This window comes from Trachinotus anak, unplaced genomic scaffold (genome assembly GCF_046630095.1).
Source record: "Trachinotus anak isolate AG129_WGS33_773 ecotype Australia unplaced genomic scaffold, CSIRO_AGI_Tana_v1 ptg000010l, whole genome shotgun sequence".
In the NCBI taxonomy this organism is placed as follows: Eukaryota; Metazoa; Chordata; class Actinopteri; order Carangiformes; family Carangidae; genus Trachinotus; species Trachinotus anak.
This window is the reverse complement of record NW_027273861.1, coordinates 123,993-145,269: the sequence shown is the minus strand read 5'-3', so window position 1 is coordinate 145,269 and position 21,277 is coordinate 123,993. Positions and strand designations below refer to the sequence as shown.

Here is a 21,277-nt window from a genome sequence, read left to right as displayed (position 1 = left end):
TTCATTTCTTTCTCATGTTTGATAGGTGACTGGGCTGATGTCAAAAACCCTGCTCTGATCCATTGGCTTAGTTCAACATGTATTGCTCCTACTACGTAGGCTGAGTCTGTGTAAATGTTCACCTTCCTTCCCTCTGACAGTTCAAGGGCCGTTATTACTGCTCTTAATTCAGCTAGTTGAGCTGACACTTTCCCTTCCACTTTTTCTGCTCTGCAGCCTGCAGCCCTTTTGTGGGATGTCTATAGCAGCACACATCAGTATACAGTGTGTCATCTGCATCTGGGATTGGTTTGTGTTGTAAGTCGGGTCTAACCTTTACATCTCGCTCCACTCTTTCCTCACGTTGGTGTGGTGTTCCTTCCTCCATGTTGTCAGCCATGTTGATGCCTTCATGTGTGTAGGTGATGTGTGCGGCTCCTAGAAGTTTTTCTAGCCTAGTCTGCCTTAGTGATGTCATCGTGAATGTAGCTGAATTGACATAAGCCACAATGCTGTGTGTTGTTAAAACTGTCAATGCATGTCCCATTACTATGTGTGCTGTTTTTTGTTGTAGTTTAGCTACTCCTGCTGCATGTCTCGTGCATGGTGAATGTCTTGCCTCTGTTGGATCTAGAGTTACACTAGCATACATCAGTACCTGTCTACCTCCCCCTTTTTTCTGAAAAAGCACTCCGTTTGCAGAATGTGCTTTTACAGAAACATCAAGGAAGAATGGTTCTGTGTAATCTGGAACAGCGAGATCAGCAGCTTGAGACATGTCTTGTTTGAGGTTAATGAACGCTTGTTCCGCTGCAACCGTCCAATTTCAACGTGTAGTGAGGTTTCGCATACCTTGTTCATTAACTAGGCGGCAAAGAGGAGCTGTGACTTCACAAAATGCTGGAAAAAAATGTCTGCTATATCCCGCCAAACCAAGAAATGACAACATCTCCTTCACTGTGGATGGTTTAGAGGGATCAAGAAGTGCAGATCTGTGATTACCAGAAATGGCAGTGCACTTAGAGGACACCACACAACCTTGAAACGTCACTGACTGCCTAAAGCACTGTAGTTTGGATTTTGAGACTTTAAAGCCTATCTCGAACAGCTTCATTAACAGGGAACGTGTCGCCTCTAGGCAGGAGTCAGGTGATGGAGCGGCTAATAATATGTCATCTACATATTGAATTAGTACCACACCCTGTGGCAGGTGCAACCCTTCCAACTGCTGTTTGAGTACCTGGTTAAACAGTCTTGGTGACAAGATGAACCCCTGAGGTACACGAGTATACCTAAGACGGCGTCCTTGGTATGTGAATGAGAAGACGTCACGCAGATGGTCAGCTAATGAAAGACAGAAAAATGCGTTAGCCAAATCTATGCATGAAAACCACTGATGTTGAGGTGTGAGAGTTGACATAGCAGTATAAGGATTGGGCACGAGGACCGTTGGCGTCGCTGTGATCTGATTAATGCGTCGCAAATCATGAGCCATGCGGTATCAGGCAGATACCGCATGGCACAGGCAGTGTGTTGTTTCTCCACAGGAAGAAGAGTGTTCCAAGGTGAGGAAGAGGGTTCAAGAACACCGGCTTGTAACAGCCCTTCAATGGTGTCCTGTATGCCTAGATCAGCTTCAGGCTTATGTTTATATTGAGGTTGCCAAATGGGTGTGTTGTCAGATAAGTCAAATGTCAATGTGTGAGCAAAAACCTACATCTGTGGGTCCTTGGGACCACAGGGAGTCAGGTAATGTGCTAAGCATCATATTAGCATTTTCATGGTCAGTTTTTTCTCTGCCATGGAACCTCTCCATTTGCCTGTGTTCCAGGATCACTACATCACTTGTTGCATGTGTTATTTTATATGCAGATTGTGAAGGGGAAAACTGAAGGCCAGAAATCTGAGTTGGCATCCAATCTGTGACGCCACTCAACCTTTTTGTCATGGGACCCAAATCTTTAGCTTGATGATTAGCATGAACCATTAAGGTGATATGAGGTATGGCTTCTTCAGCCATCTCATACCATACACTTTGTTCTGGTGTCAGATCAATGACTGCAGCCACACCCTCTGGACCTGCCAAAATACACTGAGAAGTGATTTGCCAATTCTTCCCCTCAATCTCATCATAAAACGCATGTTGGTACATTTCATTACCTTCTCTATCATAGAACAGAGTGACATGATAAGGATCAATGGGGGCAGCATAGGGATGCAAAGCCTGCAACCAAGGACGCCACTGCGTGAACAACGTTACTACACCATTATGTTTCACATCCTCAGGATCCAACACACCCCAGTAGATGTCAGCCCACAGAGTTGGCGCTTGTGGAGTTGTGTCAGCAGCCAGCATCATATGTGAAGTCGTATGCAACGATGGAACAGAACAGTTCGTGGTTATGCCATTTGGGAACGTGACTGTGAGCCCATCCGGACTACACAACACAGAAGCTCCGCATTTTATCAAGAGATCTCTACCCATGAGGTTAACAGGGCATGATGCTAGCTAAATATACTGATGATGAAACACTTGTCCCGCCACCACCGTGCGGAGAGGTTTCGTGGTCTACTCGAGAACCCAACAACCTGGACACTGTTAGAAGAAAGTCTAGATTCAGACAGTTCATTAATGATGGTTGAATATCTTGCTCCTGTATCCACAAGGAAAAGCAGTTCTTTGTTATCTACCATCATAGGCATGTAGGGGTCTGCCAATCCTACATGCTCCTGAGCTCTCGGGCCCCGTCAGTACTCATACTCTTCAGAGACCATAGGGTATTGACCCCTTGGTGGTGCAGTCCCTGAGTTTGGTGCTTGATGCATACACTGCCCCTGTTGCTGAGGTGCTGGACTGTGATTGGGAGGCTGCCATGGCCTCGGCCCCGGCTGATATGCTTGTGGGCAGTCTTGAGCCCAATGTCCTGTTTCATGGCATATGTAACACTGATCTAGCGCACGGTCAAAACCTTCGGTAACCGCTACCTCTCCTGCCTCTGCCCCAAAAGACCCCCGCCATGCCCCCTGTGTAATTTCTAGGATGTCTAGGTGGTCTAGGCACCCAATTCGGCGCTGGATACAGGTCAGGATGGGTGGGCGACTGCGGTTGAGGCTGTTGCACCATTTGTTTTGAGGCTTTCTTTGAATCATTTACAAGTTTTCTGGCAGCCTCAAGCTGAAGCTTCAGAAGCTGAGTTTGTGCTACTTAAGTCTCTGCCTTCTCTGCATCAGTTTTACTTTCATGCGGTGAGAGAGATGCCTCTCCCACTTTGCACAGTCACATCCTGGGATGTCAGGATTGCTTTCCACAGCTGTTTTAACAACTTTGGGTATTCCCTCCATCACAGCTTTCCTAAACAGTGACTACTGCAGCTCGCTAGAACCTGGATGCTCTCCAGTGGTGTTTGTCCACTGTGTTTTGCATCTAAGCAGAAAAGCTGGAACATCCTCTCCCTCCTGCATTGAGAACACTAGTGAGTGCACTGCCCTGTGTGGAACTGGATATTTTACACGCATTGCTTCGCCTATAACAATGGCATGTTGCAAAAACTGCGCTGCATCAGCTTCTCCCCTGAGCTTAGTCATTGCCTCCACTTGTCTCACTTCCCATTCACCAACCATGTCAGTGAATGAGAAGGGCTTATAAACCTGGCCTTTACCTGGCCCATGATCTAATAATGGAAAATTTCCCCTGGTGGTTGCTCCGCTGCGTAAAGGATACGGAGAGCGCGATCTTTCTGGAAGCTGTAATATGCCTGCTGGCATCTCAACACGCCCACTAAACGAGAGTGAGTGATTATTCTGTCCCTCATCTCTGCTTATCGCCTCTCTGTCGATGCGTTCTAGTTCTGCATCATTTAGCCCTCGTTCATTGTTGTCAGGTTCCCCATCACTATGGTTCATATCCTGTTCGTTACCTGGATCGTTTCTCGGTCTGTCCTGTTGCATTGAAAACTGCACATCCATATCACTAAATGGGTTATCACCGCCTCGTTACTCTGATCTGTGGGTACCTGTCCCTCAGTTTGCATCTGTTTCCAGACCTCATCATATTTTTTCAACTTCTTTTCTCTCTCCTCCCTAGAACAACTGCTTGACAGTTGTGCTCTCACCTTACTCCACTGCTCTCCCACTGAACTCACCATCATATACCGTGGAGGACCACACCCTCCATTCTCCTCACATTCCCGATCAAATTCCCCATCCATTATAATTACCTTAACCTCCCCTAAACAGCCAGTCAGTTTGTATGGCATACATCCGAGCAACTGACCTGATCAATGGATAGTGTGTTCAGCCAGTCAGTGTGTATGGAGTACACCCGAGCCACTGACCCAATCAGTCTGAACTTTTTCAGTGAGACGTTTGGCGTACATTAGTACCGTTTAGGTTTCAGCCATACGTTTTTTCAGCCCGAGACACTGCACACAGAATCACTGAGACACTGTTAATATCTACCACCCCGTCTCTCTGAAGTCGGACAGTGTTACAGGGACTGTCCATGCCCGTTAACACAAAAATATCACACAGTTTGGTCCCAGACCATCACCCTCTCAGGCCACTACAGGTAACTTCAATATGAAACTTCTTACTATAGCTGAGAATCACAAACTCATCCCGAAAACGACAAAATAAACACTCTGCGAAGGACTCCCCTTGTCCCCAGCGTCACATTTGCTTCCCTGGCCTTTTAAACGGGCTACAATTTATGCAGTACTCTAAAACCTACCGCATGGGCCTCTAACCCAAATAAGATTTAAAGAGTCGACTAACCTCTTCGAGGCTACGTCCCCGACGCACCTGAGCCTTGGTCCCTGACCGCTCTTAATTTATCTGGCCTCTCACCAGAGAGGCAATAGCCTCCAGAAGACTCTAACCCTCCGGGGCCTGCGCAGGTTCCTGGATTAACATGATTCTCTTTTACATTGTTTTGCTTGGTTTATACAGACAAAGCAGATAAATGGACAACTTCAAACTTTTTACCGTTTTCCAATTCAGCAGATCTTTTGATTAAACAGGTGTCTGCTTACCTTTTAGAAGAGGCGGCCGCAGTCAGATTGTCCAAGTATCGTAGTTGTCTGTTTTCCTCTTTCCCAAGTTGTCCTAGAATTTGTATCCTGCCTTCATCACGTCGGGGTCACCAAATTGTTGAGTTTACTGTCCTTTCTCATTTCAAGTAAACTCGCGTGTTCGTTTGATGAAGTTAAAGCAGAAGGCGAACTCAGAATTCTTTTCACTAATTTATTGAACAAGCTTTCACAAAATTAACAGAGGATCGTTACAGAGCTCCAGGTCCAAACTATTCTCTCCCTGACAACAACATGCAGCTGTGCCAGATCACGAAGTTTGACACACTAACTTCCCCCTAGCCCGGTCTTTTTATTACTGTTACACAAAGTAAGCAAAGAATGTAGGTTGAACTCTTCTTCATTGGCTATTGCCTGACCAGCCTTCGCCCAGGCGCCTCCTTCGTGGTTATCTGACTCCATTTGACCTCCTTCACTCGTGCCTGGGAACAGTTGATTTTTCTGTGTGTGAAACAGAGAAAAGAAGACAGAGACAGACACCCTGCTCCCTGTTGAGACTTCAGCAACTCCTCAAAACATAGTTATCAAAAGCAAGCATCATAACCTTGCAATACTAACACACACAATGCTATTGCACAATGCTAAAAATATTCTTCAACACTCAAACAGCCGGACCGAGTTTGGACAATACTTTTGTTCGTCCTCACTATGCAGCATTTATTACTGCGCTAGTGTGTAAACTGATTCACACGAACTCTTCATGTTTTGTGGCAGAGGTAGCAGTCCAGTTTTTTTATTTATTTATTTTTTTATTGCAGATTTATTTGTAATGTTTCGCTGTGGCTTGGAGCATCTGAACAGAAACAGTGACCTGGACGACCTTTAGATCCTTACACTCATGAAAACAGCAAGTACCCTGTAATAAACAACCTTTGTGGCACGTCACAGTAATATACTCATACTGATGCATAAACCACAAGTCAGTGAACGACAGTGAGCTGCTACGGCAAAACTGACCTTAACAACTATGTGAGGAGCTGGAGGGATGATTTCCAGTGGTGCCAGTTCACAGTCTGGTGGCGCCCTCTTCATTTCACCCTCCACGGCCTCCTGTGCTCGGCTCTGGTTTTAAGGTCTACGTCAGACCCCCTCTTTTTAGCTTCGACAAGTGCAGTTCTGGTGCAGCATTAGAGATGACCTCCTCACTTCTCTGATAGAGGACCTGAAGCACCGCAGTTGGTTTGGTTGTTAATAGTCTAGTAGTCCAGGACTTCATGTTCATGATTGATGAATGTATCAAGTTTCAACATACATACAAAGTGTGTCTAAATTAGAATATAATAATCAATTAACATTGTGTTGAATAATCAGGATGAGTTCATTTAGGTTCATTTAGTATAAAAATGCCTTTTAGTGTTTATCCAGACAGTGTTCCTGAGCTGAGCGGCAGAGGAGTGATGGGAACACAGAGAGGAGATATTATACTAACATGACTCACAGACACTCACTGATACAGCGCTGGTCTGTGGCCAGTCCAGCCAGAAGAAGCCGACTCGTAGGGGTCGACTTAGTCCACAGATCCAGTACTGGAGTCACAGTACAGATCCTTCTGTCAAATATGATTCCAGCACAAGTTGTTAAGTCACATTTTCACTTGTTACAGTACTGGAGTACTTGATTTCAAGTAAGTATTGAAAAGTATTGTCATGTATGTTTTGTTTTATATCAATACATCGTTGTATTATTCCACATTTACAGAACCATCGTTAGGACACTGACAAGTTCAGACATGACTGACTGTGATTGGTTTTTCTCCTGTGATGAACACAGTGTATGGTCCATCACATTTTTCAAAGTAAAAGAAAATTCATTCCTCTGACTAAAAGCTCTGCTTCAAAGTAAGAGTACTTCATAGAAATGTGGTGGAGTCAAAAGTATAAAATAATAGCACAAGAAAGTCCAGTTTTTTTTTCACTGTGAGCTTTTATTCTGAAAGGTTCTGACAGGAAGTTCCAATGGTTCTATTGCCTGCCTCACAGACCTCTCAAATGCTGGACATATGATGTTTAATATGAAAAAAAGAAGTCAGGGCCGAAGTACTCAGGTCTGGTCGTCATAGCGACACATACCTCTGTTGTATCACCCTCACTGTTGTGTTATTTACAAGTGCAGGTGAGGATTATTTTCCCTGGTGTGTCTTTGCCATGTAACAGTCAAGTCTGAGTGCGGAGGTGTCAGACAGGTGGTGCTACAGTAGTTTAATGTCCAGTGGCAAGAGGAAGTGAGACCTGGTCACCTCCTCTCAGCTGCTGATCACAGCCGCTCAGTGTTCAGCTGGAGGTCTGGACCTTCTTCTTATAGAGCTGCTTCAGCTCAGACAGACTCTCGGTGTGAGCGGCTCTCTCAGCTCAGTCCACAGCATCTCCACTGGATCCAGGTCTGGGCTCTGACTGGACCCCTCTAGAAGGTGGATTTTCTTTGTTTGTAGATTGACTTTGATGTTACAGGGGCGTCAGCTGCTGCTGAACCTCAGAGCTTCTAAACCTGGGAATTCATTTTCCCCTTGATGATGTGAAACTGCTCCCTCCACCCTGCTTCACCTTCAACCACGATGTTTTCATGTTGGTGTGAGTCCTTGGTCCACCAGCTTCCCATGTATCCTGCATGGACAAACATGCAGCAGTATGCATGTTCATCCCAAAGTCTTCAAGCTTAGTCGGGGTGCTGTAATGGTTTTTTTTTTGGAGAGCAGCAGCTTCCTCTGTGGTGTTTATCTCAGAACACCATGCTCCATGATTTTCATATGGTCGACTTGTGAGCAGAGATGAGACCAGCTCCAATGACTCCTTTAGGCTTTAGCTGTTACTTTAGCTGAGCCTTTGGAGTCATCTTAACTGGACGTCCTATTCTAGGGAGAGAAGTCACAGAACTGAATCATCTCTTCTACAGTCTGTGTGACTGTGGACTGATGAAGATCTAACCTCTCTGAGATGACTCTGTGACTCCTTTAGCCTCAGACAAATGAACTGTTCCTCTGAGATCTTTGCTGTGAGGCCCGGTTCACATGCTTCTTGTGAGTAACAAACTCCAAATGTTTGAGTGTTTTTATAAGTCATAGTGTAACCCACACCTCCAGTCTGGTTTCACTGACTGACTCCAGGTCTGATGATCCTGACTCCTTCTGTCCATGTCATTAGCTGAGGGTTTTTTTTTCCAGCTGTGTTGTGTGTATGTTTGAATCACGTTGTCAATATGGACACAGTGAGTTGTGTTGGTGCATATTTGTATCTTGGATGAAGATCTGATCATATTTATATGTAATTCTACAGCATTCACTTAGTTTCTCTTGACAGTATTTGATGAGATCAAAGGATAACACTGGCTCTCGAACAACACTGAGAAGAATATTGACAGTTTTGTGTTGTTTGGTTCTTGCTCTTGACTTGTCTGGCACAGTTTAGAGATGTATGCAAATGAAAACAACACAATCTGTGCTCAAACACACTGACAGTCACTTACCTTCCTCTCATCGTCTCGCCAATCTGGGCGAGAGATACATCGCCTCTCGTCTCTCTTTTTTCATGAAGCATGAAAAGCAAAATATCATCACTGCTGGAGTTTGATGACTCAGTCGTCGAGTGGTTGCACCAAAATAAAATGAATAAAACATGTTGGAGTGAACAGTTTGGTGTGCAACGCTTCTGTCAGCTTTAAACACACTAAACTTTCACATTATTTGCATTGGAATTAAGTTTGAATCCAGTGTGAAACAGTGTAAAGCCTGAGGCAACCTGTAGGGCTGAAATATGAGGCATCAACAGTGAAATGACAAACCATGCAGTTCCTCTAATGACCACTAGAGTCTGGCTCCAGCAGTGAGTCAGTCCCATAGACTCCCATGTTCAAATGTCCAACTTTACAGCAGAGATAAACATATTTACAGCCTGGTACAAAAACTGTTCTGGTCTCTAGAACTAATTTCCTCCTTCATGACTACTGTACGGGATGAATTTATAGAACTCACGTGTTTACATTTTATTAAGGACTAAAGTTATGGAGAATTGAGGACGTGGCCTCTTTGAGTGACAGATGGGTGAGCGTATGTATGCTCGCCACAAGCTGACATGCACTCAAGTCTCAGCTCCACCAATGCCCCACTTCTTTGACCATTTTTGGATTAGCTGGGAGTTAGGGGAGGAGTCAGGGACTGCCAAGATGGCAATGGCGGGGCAGCTCACTCTAAGCTTCAAAACCGCTCTTCAGAAACCTGTGGGTGACGTCACAGAGGCTATGTCCATCTTTATTTACTGTCTGTGGCCTAAACATGTATTAAACCCACATAGTTTGTATTCAGACATATGATATATTTGAATTCAAACATTTTCACAAGGGACATTGTTTTTGCTAGACTATTTATTATAAGCCTGACTGGTAAAGTTCATGACAGGTTTTTAATTGGAATGAAAGTATTTCCCCAACATTGATAAATTCTCCCCTTGTCTGAATTGAAGGGTAAATTCTAACTGTAATTGTATTCTCTGTTGTAGCACTGGCACGATCAACATTTCCACACCACTGGCCACTGTCTGACACACACTGGGACTGGTAATACCTTAGTGAAATGTCTCAGCCACTGGAAGCTGACTGAGCTACAGAAACTTGTTTCTTGTTGAAGACAAATGAGAGGAAGGAGCGTGCAGGGTGACGCTGCAGTGACTAAGACAGATTGAGACAGACTTGAAGAGGCAGGGAAGGTGTAAATTGATTTGAAGGTCAAATGATCTGAATAATTTAAGGATAATGACAGACGGAACAACTTCTAATGTGTGGTTAGCAGACGAGGAAAAGGTTGCCAGACAGAAAAAGAAGAATAGAAACATGATGGTGAAAGGCTCACTTACTAAAGATACCAGCACAGCCCTGTAATGGTTAATCCCTATCTCTCTCTCACTCACACACACACACACACACACACACACACACACACACACACACGCATATTAATATCCACAAGCATACAAACGCTTACACTGCCACTATTGAGCACTGGCCCTGGGGATGAGTGTGTGGAAGCATTTGGAAATGGAGGGTGGCCAATGCTGCAATCGATTTCACACTTCCCTCCCTCTGGCCTAGTTCACCTCTTGTTCTCCAGCCCACACTGCTCTCCATCCTCCTCCTTCCTGTTGACAAGCAGAATGACAAACAAGCAGAGTGTGAGGGCCCACTCACTGAGGAATGACTGAGTGAATGTGAACCCTTAATATCATTTGAGCATTGTTTAAATGCTGCAGCTTCCCTGAGTGTTGTTGCTCACCCTGTGCATCACTTTAAAGCTCCACATTCTACACGTCTCCAGTGTTTTATCTGAAGTGTTGATCTCCATCAGAAGATATATTTGTGGTTTTAAGAACCAAAAACCATCTCAGTGTAGTTTTACATCTCCTCTCTCAGGCTTCTCTCTGGAGCTCTAGTAACAACAGGTCAATCAGCCAATCAGAAGAGAGGATCTGAGCCCATCTGTCTCCAGTTGTGAAAACACTGGTTTTAACTCCTGTTTAGCTTCTATTTCTATCACTTCTTGTCTTTGCTGCTGAATGTGGTTCCTTGGCGTGATGGTGGTGATGATGATGGTGGTGGTGGTGGTGGTGATGATGGTGATGATGGTGATGATGGTGATGATGGTGGTGGTGGACGTGATGATGGTGGTGGTGGTCGTGATGATGGTGATGGTGGTGGTGGTGGACATGATGATGGTGGTGGTGGTGATGATGATGGTGATGGTGGTGTTGATGGTGGACGTGATGATGGTGGTGGTGATGATGGTGGTGATGGTGGTGGTGGTGGACATGATGATGGTGGTGGTGGTGATGATGATGGTGATGGTGGTGATGGTGGTGGCGATGGTGGTGGTTGTGGTGGTGGTGATGGTGGTGGTGATGGTGGTGATGGTGGTTGCTTTCAAAGAGCTTCAGCCTCTGTGTCCACGTCACTGACTCCCTGACAAGAGGCTGAACACCTCTGGGCAGTTCTTCTTCTTCTTCTTCATCCTCTACACTGACTCACTGTCCCTTGAAGAACAGAGTGGTGTTATGAGATGATCTTAACTCACTAACTTCATTAGACATCTGAGCAACACAATGCAGTGATGTCTTTGACATCAGAACTGTTGTTTCTTCACATTCTCTTAATATTTTTACATTTTTACTGTCAAGCATTATTAAACTAAAATACTTTGATTTACGCCCTTTAAATATGGTTTCAGATTAAAGCTGGGGTAGAAATCTAGAAAGAAAAAAAAAAGATTGGCTCATTGACCTGTTGTTACTAGAGCTCCAGAGAGAAGCCTGAGAGAGGAGATGTAAATCTACACTGAGATGGTTTTTGGTTCTTAAAACCACAAATATATTTTCTGATGGAGATCAACACTTATTTGACCATGAATCTCTACATTACAGCTCAGTTCCAGAAACACACAGCATGAACACAGATGTCAGCTTTTGCATCATCTTAGGCTCCGTCCGCACCATCATGTTTTTATTTTAAAACACTGTTTTTAAATGAAAATGATCCGCGTCTGAAAACACAGATCACATGACCGTTCACATACACTGAGCATGTGCGAGCAGGTGTAAACAGGAAACAGATTGTCTCTTCCGCAGTTGATTAGTTAGAGAAAATACTGTGAACGAGGAGTAAAGACAACTGTAGAGTCAAAATGCAGAGTTTAACTGAAGAACAGCTGCTGCAAAGACAACAACAACAAAAAATGAATGAGCTCGGTTGCAAACGACTGAGTAATTTAGAAATGTGTTTGATCCTCTTCACTCTTTTTACCTGAATGTGTTTCATGAACACGCTGAGCAGCGGCTGCTGCCTGGAGTTTGGTTTTCACATCCAGCTGTGACGTGTCCAAAGTCTTCACCTGTGAGATGCACAGCAGGACCACAAACTAAAACAGGCACCATCTGGTTTTTGTGGCTTCGGTCAAGCCATGATTTTGATTTTGACAAATCTGTAATCACATATAAGTTTCTATAATGTCACATTCTGAAAGAGATTCAACCACTAAAGAAATGCCCACTCATTTTCCCAAGAATTTCCCTTTAAATTCAGCTAGGTAAATAACCTTTCTCCACCTTAGCTCAAAATTAATGTGCTTTAATCAAAAAATTGAAATAATACAGACATGTCATGTCTAACACCCGGCCCAAAGCTCAACACAAGTGTCTTTGTTAGGTTCAGACCGACATAGTTTCCATTTTCCCGTCCAGCTCCCACATTGTTTAAATAGCAAATACACTTGGGTGTGTTGGTGTTAAAACGAGATGTGGTCAGGAGCATTGTTGGTGCATTGACCAACAAGAACCTGCTCTGAATTTTTTTTTTTTAGTTTATTTAGTGGTACACTGCTGATTTAACTGGAGTCAGAGACATTTAACCAGACTCTCTCTCCTCTCCTCTCCTCTCCTCTCCTCTCCTCTCCTCTCTCCTCTCCTCCCTCCTCTCTCCTCCCTCCTCTCTCCTCTCTCCTCTCTCCTCTCCTCTCCTCTCCTCTCCTCTCCTCTCTCCTCTCCTCTCTCCTCTCTCCTCACTCCTCTCCTCCCTCCTCTCTCCTCTCTCCTCCCTCCTCTCTCCTCTCTCCTCCCTCCTCTCTCCTCTCTCCTCTCCTCTCCTCTCCTCTCCTCCCCTCCCCTCTCTCCTCAGGACTTCTCCCTTCAGGTGGAACACTGGTACGAAGGAGCGCATGCTGATCAAGGTGACAGACAGAGAGCCCAGCTTCTTGGCCCATCAGGGAAATGGTTACTCCCCCTGTGACCCCCCCACCCCTGGTGCTCCTTCTGGAGGGGGCACCACCTCACGAACCCGGCGTTCCTCTGGAGGAAACTTGCCCTCAGAACCTGACGGCTCCCCCGTTCTCTACACCGACCGGCGTCAGTCCCCCTTCCTGAAGCGCGCTGAGCTGGGTGGAACCGGCACCCACCGCCGCTCCTCGGCGGACTCCCAGCCTCCCTCACCTCGCTACGCCTATGAACCTCCACTGTATGAAGAGCCTCCGTCAGAGTACCAGCCCCCTCCCATCTACGAGGAGCCTCCCACTGACATGCAGCTCTCTGACTCCTCTTCCTTCTATGGCACTGGCAAGTCACCTGCTCGCAAGTCCTCAGCCCCCCTCTATCACTCCCCCAAACAGGGCCAGTCGCCCTATGGCCAGCTGGTTCTGACCAGGCAGAAGTGTCCAGAGAAGACCCAGAGTCTGGAGTACAGTCCTGTGGGGAAGGAATACGTCAAACAGCTGGTGTACGTGGAGCAGTCGTCTTCCAGCCCTCGCTTCAAGACTGCCGACCGCCTGCTGCGTTATGGCACTACGGGGGGCTACGGTGGCTCATATGGGGGGTCCTATACTCTGCAGCACAGCCAGTCTCTGATCAGGGACCCCCGCCTACTGCTGGACTACAGTGGGGAGGGTGGAGAGGGAGGCCAGAGGTTGCTTTATGAGGACTCCATATCCTGGACGTCCAGCCAGACGCACTCCCTCTCCTCTTCTTCCACAGGTGGTCCGGGGGCGTTCTCTCCCGGAGGGAACCGCAAACGCAAGAGTCGCAAGCCGTCCCTCCCTCAGGAGCTGGCACACTGCCTGGGCCCGGAGGGGGAGCTGACAGGCACAGCATCAGAGGCAATGTTGGCCCAAGCCCGGCTGGCATGGGAGGCCCAGCAGGTGATGAAACAGAGGAGCAGTTGGGACTCAGGGCAGGGAGGCGGGGTTGCCCAGGGCGGCGGCTCCAAAGATGGCTATGAAAGTGACGGGGCGGTGCCTCTGCCATTACCAGGGCCAGTGGTGAGGGCGTTCAGTGAGGATGAGGCGCTGGCACAGAGCGACGGCCATCACTGGAAACGCAGCACTTTCGATCGGCTGGGCTTCCCTCAGGCTCTGCTGGAGAAAAGTCTCTCCGTCCAGACCAACCTGGCCTCCCCAGAGCCCTACCTCCACCCATCACAGGTAGTGCTGCATGCTGGGAGCCTGTATCCGTGTATCCATCAGTTCACAACCGGTCTGATCGTCTCACTGCAGCACACACACAGACCCTCAGTGTGAGGTCGTCCGTCCGTTCCCCCCCCCCCCCCAAGGAGAAAGTCATGGATGTTTCATGTAAGGCTGCTAAGCCTCAGATTGGCTTATATAACAGTCACACTGCAGCCTGGTCCAGTGAGACGCTGTCACTGCACCTACAATAGCACCATGCTCAGGGAACTCACACGCACACACATGTAGAGTAGGAAAAGAAGGGATGAGTGAGTGTGTTTATTGCACCAGCTGTACCTGTGTTATGATTGAACAGCTCAGAACAGAGGAGAAGAAGTCTCTGGAGGAGTTAGTTACATCGAACGTCCTGGGACATAGTGAACACATTGTGACATAACACTGGACTGAAATACTTCACATTCTTCTAGTTAATCTGTGTTATAGTCAGAGACCAGTAACATGTGGTTACTGTTGTAGTCAAAGACCAATTAAAAGCAGATTTAAATGATTTACTTTTCCACTGCTGAAATGTTTGATTGACCAATCCTAAAGGTTCACAGAGAGGAGAGAGAGAGCGGAGGATGGAATAAACAGAGACAGAAGAGAGTTTATTCAGCAGTAGAGGAGGTCAGAGGGCCAGAGCAAGCAGGGAAAAATGTAAATGAACCTTTATTCCACTGAAGTCTCTGTGACATCAGATGAAATATGAACAGGGCAGTGTTCTACTTTAAAACAAATATTTTAACATTTTCGGAAATTCACTCATCCACCTTCTCTCTCATGTCCATGTGTAAAGTCAGGATGTGCGTAGCCTAGCTTAGCATAAAGACTAGGAAGAGGGAGGAAGAGGGAGCCTTTAGGTAACTGCTGTCCACATCTCCACATGAACTCATTAACACTGTGTCTCAGATGAGTTTGTGTCTCTGGAACAGTTGTGAAGAGTTGTGTACTGAAAGATTTTGTTGAGAACAACCCAGTGACTGTGTGCAGCTTCCTGAAATCGTGTCACCATCTGTACGATGGTGCCTGTACAGAGACCAAAATTAAAATCCATATGTGACAACCCACATTACAGGAGACACATACACTGCACAATGGATAAACTGCTGCTCATCAGGAAATGGTCTGAGCACCGTCCTCCCCCTGAAACCACAAACTGACCAGTTAATATTTTGATTTTTTGTGACCTAATGTCCTTTTGTGAAGCTCCACTGTCAGAGAAGACTTCACAAGCAGAGCTCCGGTCCTGAAAATGAGATTGTTGTGTTTAAGTTGCAGCCTCTAGTGACCATATGGGGACTACAGGCATTTAGCCTTGTTTAAAGACTTGTTTTAAGACTTGGTGTGACTCACTCGGTCCAATGAAATGTCTATAAACCCACTTTCAGCTGCTCCTTATAAGATTCTGGTTGATAATCATCATATTTAATATCATATTTCAGTGTCAAAGGCACTGAACAGCAAGTGCCAGCAGCTGTGTTTACCTCCTTCATACAGTGTCCTTGTCCCCACAACGTTCATGAAGCTTTAAATAACTTCTCCTGTATCGTTTTTGCTGCTCCCAGCTGTTACTTCAAACTTATTTTCAATCGACACTAGAGAATAAAAGAAGTCATTGTTGCACTGAAATAACCTTGTGGATATTGACGTATTAACACGTCAGTATTAATCCCACTCAGCTCCCTCTGAGTGCTAAAGAAACTTTGAGCTCTCAGAGCTCTTCTGTTTCCTCTCCCCCTCACTCTTTTCTTCTTTCTTCACCTGTCAGTCGGAGGACCTCGGAGCCTGCGCCCAGTTTGAAGCCAGTCGAAATGCAAGGAATATGATGCCGAGCGCCAGCTGTGGCATCTTCCCAGAATTCACCCTGAGAAAGCCCTCCTCGGAGACCGACATCGAGAACTGGGCGTCCAAGCACTTCAACAAACACACACAGGTACTGCAGAGGACGAGTGTATCAGACTTTGATATGTTCATACACATCATACACATCACGATGTACCTGTCTCATTTTCCATTAGTGATTTTACCACCATATCTTCTGTTGGTATGTCTGTTTTTATCATTTGGAATTGAACCACAGTGATTTCAGAGAGTAATTGCAGACATAAGAAAAGTCTGTTTAACATGGGGGAACACTGTGAGTGAAAAATCCAGCTAAACATCCTGTTTCAGTGAACAGCTGATCGCTAATCAGGTTTAGCTACTGAAAAAAACACATGAGCTGAGCTTGAAGGCTCTTTCTTGATCCAGGAAACAGCAGCTTTACAAAAATATCTCAGCACAAGGTCCAACTTGTTTCTGAAGGACAGGAGATGTGATTGACAGTTTCACAAACAGAGTTTTACCTCATACCAACTTGAGCTGATCATTTGATTTAGATTTGTGTTAAAGGTCCATACAGTCTAAAGGTAGATGTCCGTGTGTTTTTGATTATAAAGCAGGTCTAGGTTCTATATTAATACTGTGAAAGTATCAAAGCCTCAGTCCACAGAGAAATGCACACAGCCTGTATTCAGAAACTGAGCCTTAAAACCAGCCGTCAAGACTCCTGGAACTTTGTGATGTCACAACACCCTCACCCATGCCCCAAGCCCCGCCCACCTGGACCCACCATCCAACCTTGCAGGATTTAGTTTCTCTGAGTGTTTACCTGAAATCTGCTATTTTTTTATTGGATCACTCATAAAACAGTCAGAAAGGCTTTGATCCTCTCTTCTAATTGGCTGACTGACCTGTTGTTACTAGAGCTCCAGAGAGAAGCCTGAGAGAGGAGATGTAAAACTACACTGAGATGGTTTTTGGTTCTTAAAACCACAAATATATCTTCTGATGGAGATCAACACTCAAGATAAAACACAGGAGAAGAGGAAAATATGGACCTTTAAGTCACTAAACTTTTGTGGATGTGGTTAAATATTGAAAAAATAAGCACATCCTGTCAGGAGCTTCAAATCATAGTCTCTCCAGACTGAAAAACAGACAAGTGACAAAGTAAAGGTAAAACCTGAATAAATGAGTGGAGAAACACAACGAATGCAGCAGTGAGTGGTTTAATTATAAAATGAACTTCCAGTCATGTTCAGCATAAAGATGCTGATCAGAACCAGTTGATCCTGATTTTGTATCAAGAGGAAAAGATCTCAGTGACTCTGAAAGAGGCTTCGTTGTTGGAGGGACAGTTTGAGTAGGAACAGTGACTGAGGGACAGACTCAGTAAACAGCGTCTCATTCAGTGACCGTGATGTTGGTGCATCAGTGTGATATTGAGGAGGCACAGAGGAGCAGCTCTTCCCCAGCTGACTGAGGATGTCAGTGCAGGATGAGATCAGACTGTGTCAGCAACAACTGATATTATAGCAGCTGCAGGACATGGACTTCTTTACAAAGATGAATCCACATGTGAGAGTTCAGTGGTGCAGAAACCAGCAGCTCTGGTCTACAGAGATGTGGAGAAAGTGATGAGTCAGATGAGTCGTCCTTCATGTTCTACACAAGTGGGTCAGGACATGTTAGCGTTCACCAAGAGGGCGGTACAGGTCTGAGAGCTGGACCCCTACACTGAGGGGAGAGAGAGAGAGAGAGCACTCCAAACCACACACAGCTGTTTCTGTGATTCTCCCCCTGCTCTGATTAATAAATGTAAATAAAAATTTAACAATGCTTGTTTGTGATGACAGTTTAGTTTTAACAGTCAGATCTGAGGTGTGCTCTTCTCCAGGCTTTGTGGATTTTTGGATGCATTCCTTGACTTTTCTCCCCTGACCCACTGAGCAACACCTTCTACGGGACCTAATAATTTACAAATGAAGCACTGAATATCTGACTCTCCACTGCCTTTCTCTAGGAGTTTCTGTAGGTGTTTCTGTAGTTTCTGTAGGAGTTTCTGTAGCATGACTAGAAGGTGTTCTGTCAGTTCTGTAGGTCTCCCTTCTTACGTAGACAAAACTCTGAGGCTCAGTTGATGTGAGAGGTTTGTCTCTGAAGTTGCACTGGTTTGCACGCACTCCTGAATAAATAACACCCTGCAGATCTTCCACACAGTTTTTGGCTGTGTATCTAAATTCAGGCTGATGTTTCCGGAGCTCGTTGGCAGCGCGGCGCTCTGTTGGAACCTGAACCAGCATCTTGTGTTTCTCAGTTGACGGAGCTGCTGTTGCAGTTTCAGGTGATCCACCATGATCCACCTCCTGTTGTTGAGTTGAAATATTTTTTCTGAGAAGCCATTGCTCCATAGTTGTTCCATGTGACAGCTAAAAACTGGCATTAGCAGCAGATGATATGTTATTTTATTATTAATATGTTGTTTTGTTGTCTCCACAACCATCTGGCCACCCCCGGAAATTATCTTGCGACCCATTTAGTGGTCAGGACCCCAGGTTGAGAACCACTGACTTAGAGAACCAATGACAAGGGGCAGTGAAGTTGTTGTGACTAAATTAAAGTAGACTAAATTCTACACATTTTTATTTCATAAAAAAATTTAACTGCAACTATGTAAATCAAATGTTTCTTTATTTTCAGGCCCTGAAACAGAAAAGATCCAAGTCATCTATATTCATAACTAAGGACAGATGCTCATATGAATGTCCCTCCTGTTAGCTCTGCATTAGAGCTGTTACAGTGTCAGATTTTCAGCATATGATTATTGTAGAAAATTGACTTTGTGGTAGCTGGGTCATCCAAAGAGCTTTAACACCAGTTAAAGCCTGAGGACCAGAGGAGATTCTCACTTAGTGACTGTTACAGGTGACTCAAGGTCAATGAAAGCAACGATCAGTAAACAGCTGAACTCTTACTTTGATAGAAAGAAACAGTCACTGGAACAGAAACGATAACAAATATCACTGACTCACTGAAATCATTTAACTGATGCACAGTCAGCCTCATTCTCTATCACATGCAGATCTACATACTACAGCAAACAAACTCATCAGTTCAGGTGTGGTCTAATAGGTTGAGGGGCTAAGTCCTGCCTTCCTGGGACTGGGCAGGAAGTAAAGTTTTCAACAATTATCGCGACCAAAACAATTCACAATAACAACATTAACACAATATCTATAGAAGATTGAAAGTAATATTGATACTAAAAATAATAACCTATCAGTCAAATTCATCTTTGGTTAGTGTGAGTTTTGTCTCTTATTTAGCAAATGAAAGCAAATACGAGTGTGAGGAGGTGGAGAGTCTGTGACTGACTACAACTAGAACAGTTACACTCAATGGAGAGTGAGAGGGCAACAAGACAAACTGATCGACAAACACCTGCCATCACCATATCATCAGATGTGTATTACTAACACAATATCAACATTTCATTTTTCAAATATCATGGTTATCTTCAGTATTGGTGTATCACAAAATATGTGGCTGTGTGTGCAGAGCAGAGACATGACAGGAATATGAAGTGCTGTTTATGGCTGAGGGCTGAAAATTCTTCTCACTCAGCTCTACATTTATGATCCTGTCAGTCCACGTCAACAGGCTGTGGCTCTGCGTTAATTTAGTTTCTTATTTATTTCATAGGGACAATGCATTTGAACATAGTTCTAATACAAAGCATGAAACTGATGTGTTGCACAAACTGTTTATATCTGTTGCTAATTTTCAGCTCTTGCACCTGATTTGGCTTTTACATGTACAGTGTAATGAAAGTTTTCACTGTCATAAAACCACAAGACACTACAGATATGTGTTACGTCCCTTTGGTGTAGTCTAGGGGTGGACAGGGACAGTGAACAGGACAATCAAGGATTTGTAATGAGCCAGAGGGTAGTTTGATGATTTATTATACAAACGTAGACTTTAACACAAAACACCAAGCGGGGTTAACAAATGTGGGGGGAGAAAGGCGAAGGTGCAGTGCCAAAGGAATGAAATCCAATAAAACAGAATGAGGCCTACCCCTAACTGCTGACTGAAACAAAATACACAAAAGAAAACCTGTCAAATCTGATCTAAACCAAAAACACGGGGTGGCACCCACCACTAACCTAGTGTTTTTAGACAACATAGAACTATGTGGTGAAAATGTAAAGGGTACCCCCAACTTACCTATCCTTTCTCCCCCACACAAACCTTCAAATAACAATTGTAGTCAACACGACACAACACAGGCAGTCTGGTAGGGCAATCAGGGGAAAATGAGCGCGAGAGCTCCTCATCCAGGCTCCCCTTTATGTCAACTCCCCGGTAGATGATTGGCCACTCGGACCGCCTGGGGACCAATAGGCCGTCCTCCAGTCTGCTCAGGTGCAATCCAATCATCTCATCAGCACCTAGAGGGAAACTAGGTGAGGGAGAAAAACAGGAAACAGAGGGAGGAGGAAAACAACAACAAAAAAAACACTATGCCCCTGCGTGGCACGTAACAACCCCACCCATACAAGTCCAAACATAATGTTTGGAACCATACTACATCACAATCTACCTAACTATACAGCACGTGATAGTGCATCAGCAATGATATTTTCTGATCCCTTCTTATGATTTATTTCAAGGTTGTAATTTTGAACAATCAGGGACCAACGCATAAGACGATGATTGTGGTTGTACATTCTTTGAAGGAATACCAGGGGATTATGATCAGTGAAGACCTTGATAGGCTTCACACTTGACCCTAGGTAAACCTCAAAATGCTGGAGGGCGAGCAAGAGTGCAAGAGCTTCTTTCTCAATGGTGGAATACTTGAGTTGGTGTTTGTCAAACTTGCGAGAGAAGTAGCTCACAGGATGATCGATGCCTTGGTCGTCCTCTTGCAGAAGCACAGCCCCAGCCCCAACTGCACTGGCATCAACTTCCAGTTTAAAGGGCAGAGAGAAATCCGGGGCAGACAGAACAGGAGTGCAACAAAGTAGACCTTTTAGGTTATCAAAAGACTGTTGACACTCACCAGACCAAACAAAGGGCTTTGAGGGACTGGTTAAAGCTGTCAGTGGGGCTGCCACAGAGGAAAAGTTCTTGCAAAAACGTCGATAGTACCCAGCCATCCCAAGGAAACGACGCAGCTCCCTCCTGGTAGATGGTATTGGGAACTCAGCAATGGCCGTGATTTTTGCATTCGCAGGACATACTCATACTTGACCAACCTGTTGACCAAGATAGAGAACAGTACCCTTCCCAAACTCACATTTAGCAAGGTTTAAGGTCAGAGATGCAGTCGACAGGCGGTTGAAAACTTCTCTCAGTATGGTCATGTGGCTGACCCAGTCCTCAGAATACACAACAATATCATCCAGATAGGCCTTAC

General features: G+C 45.1%; 1 protein-coding gene across 1 annotated transcript in view; it reads left to right on the top strand.

The window, feature by feature from the left end:
• arhgap39 (Rho GTPase activating protein 39) overlaps nt 1–21,277 on the top strand; it is a 112,464-nt gene that overhangs the window by 69,915 nt on the left and 21,272 nt on the right. Inside the window, exons 3-4 of the mRNA XM_071486720.1 lie at nt 12,714–14,007; nt 15,800–15,964. Coding sequence (XP_071342821.1) covers nt 12,714–14,007; nt 15,800–15,964 — 1,459 coding nt within the window. The remainder of the gene's footprint in view (nt 1–12,713; nt 14,008–15,799; nt 15,965–21,277) is intronic.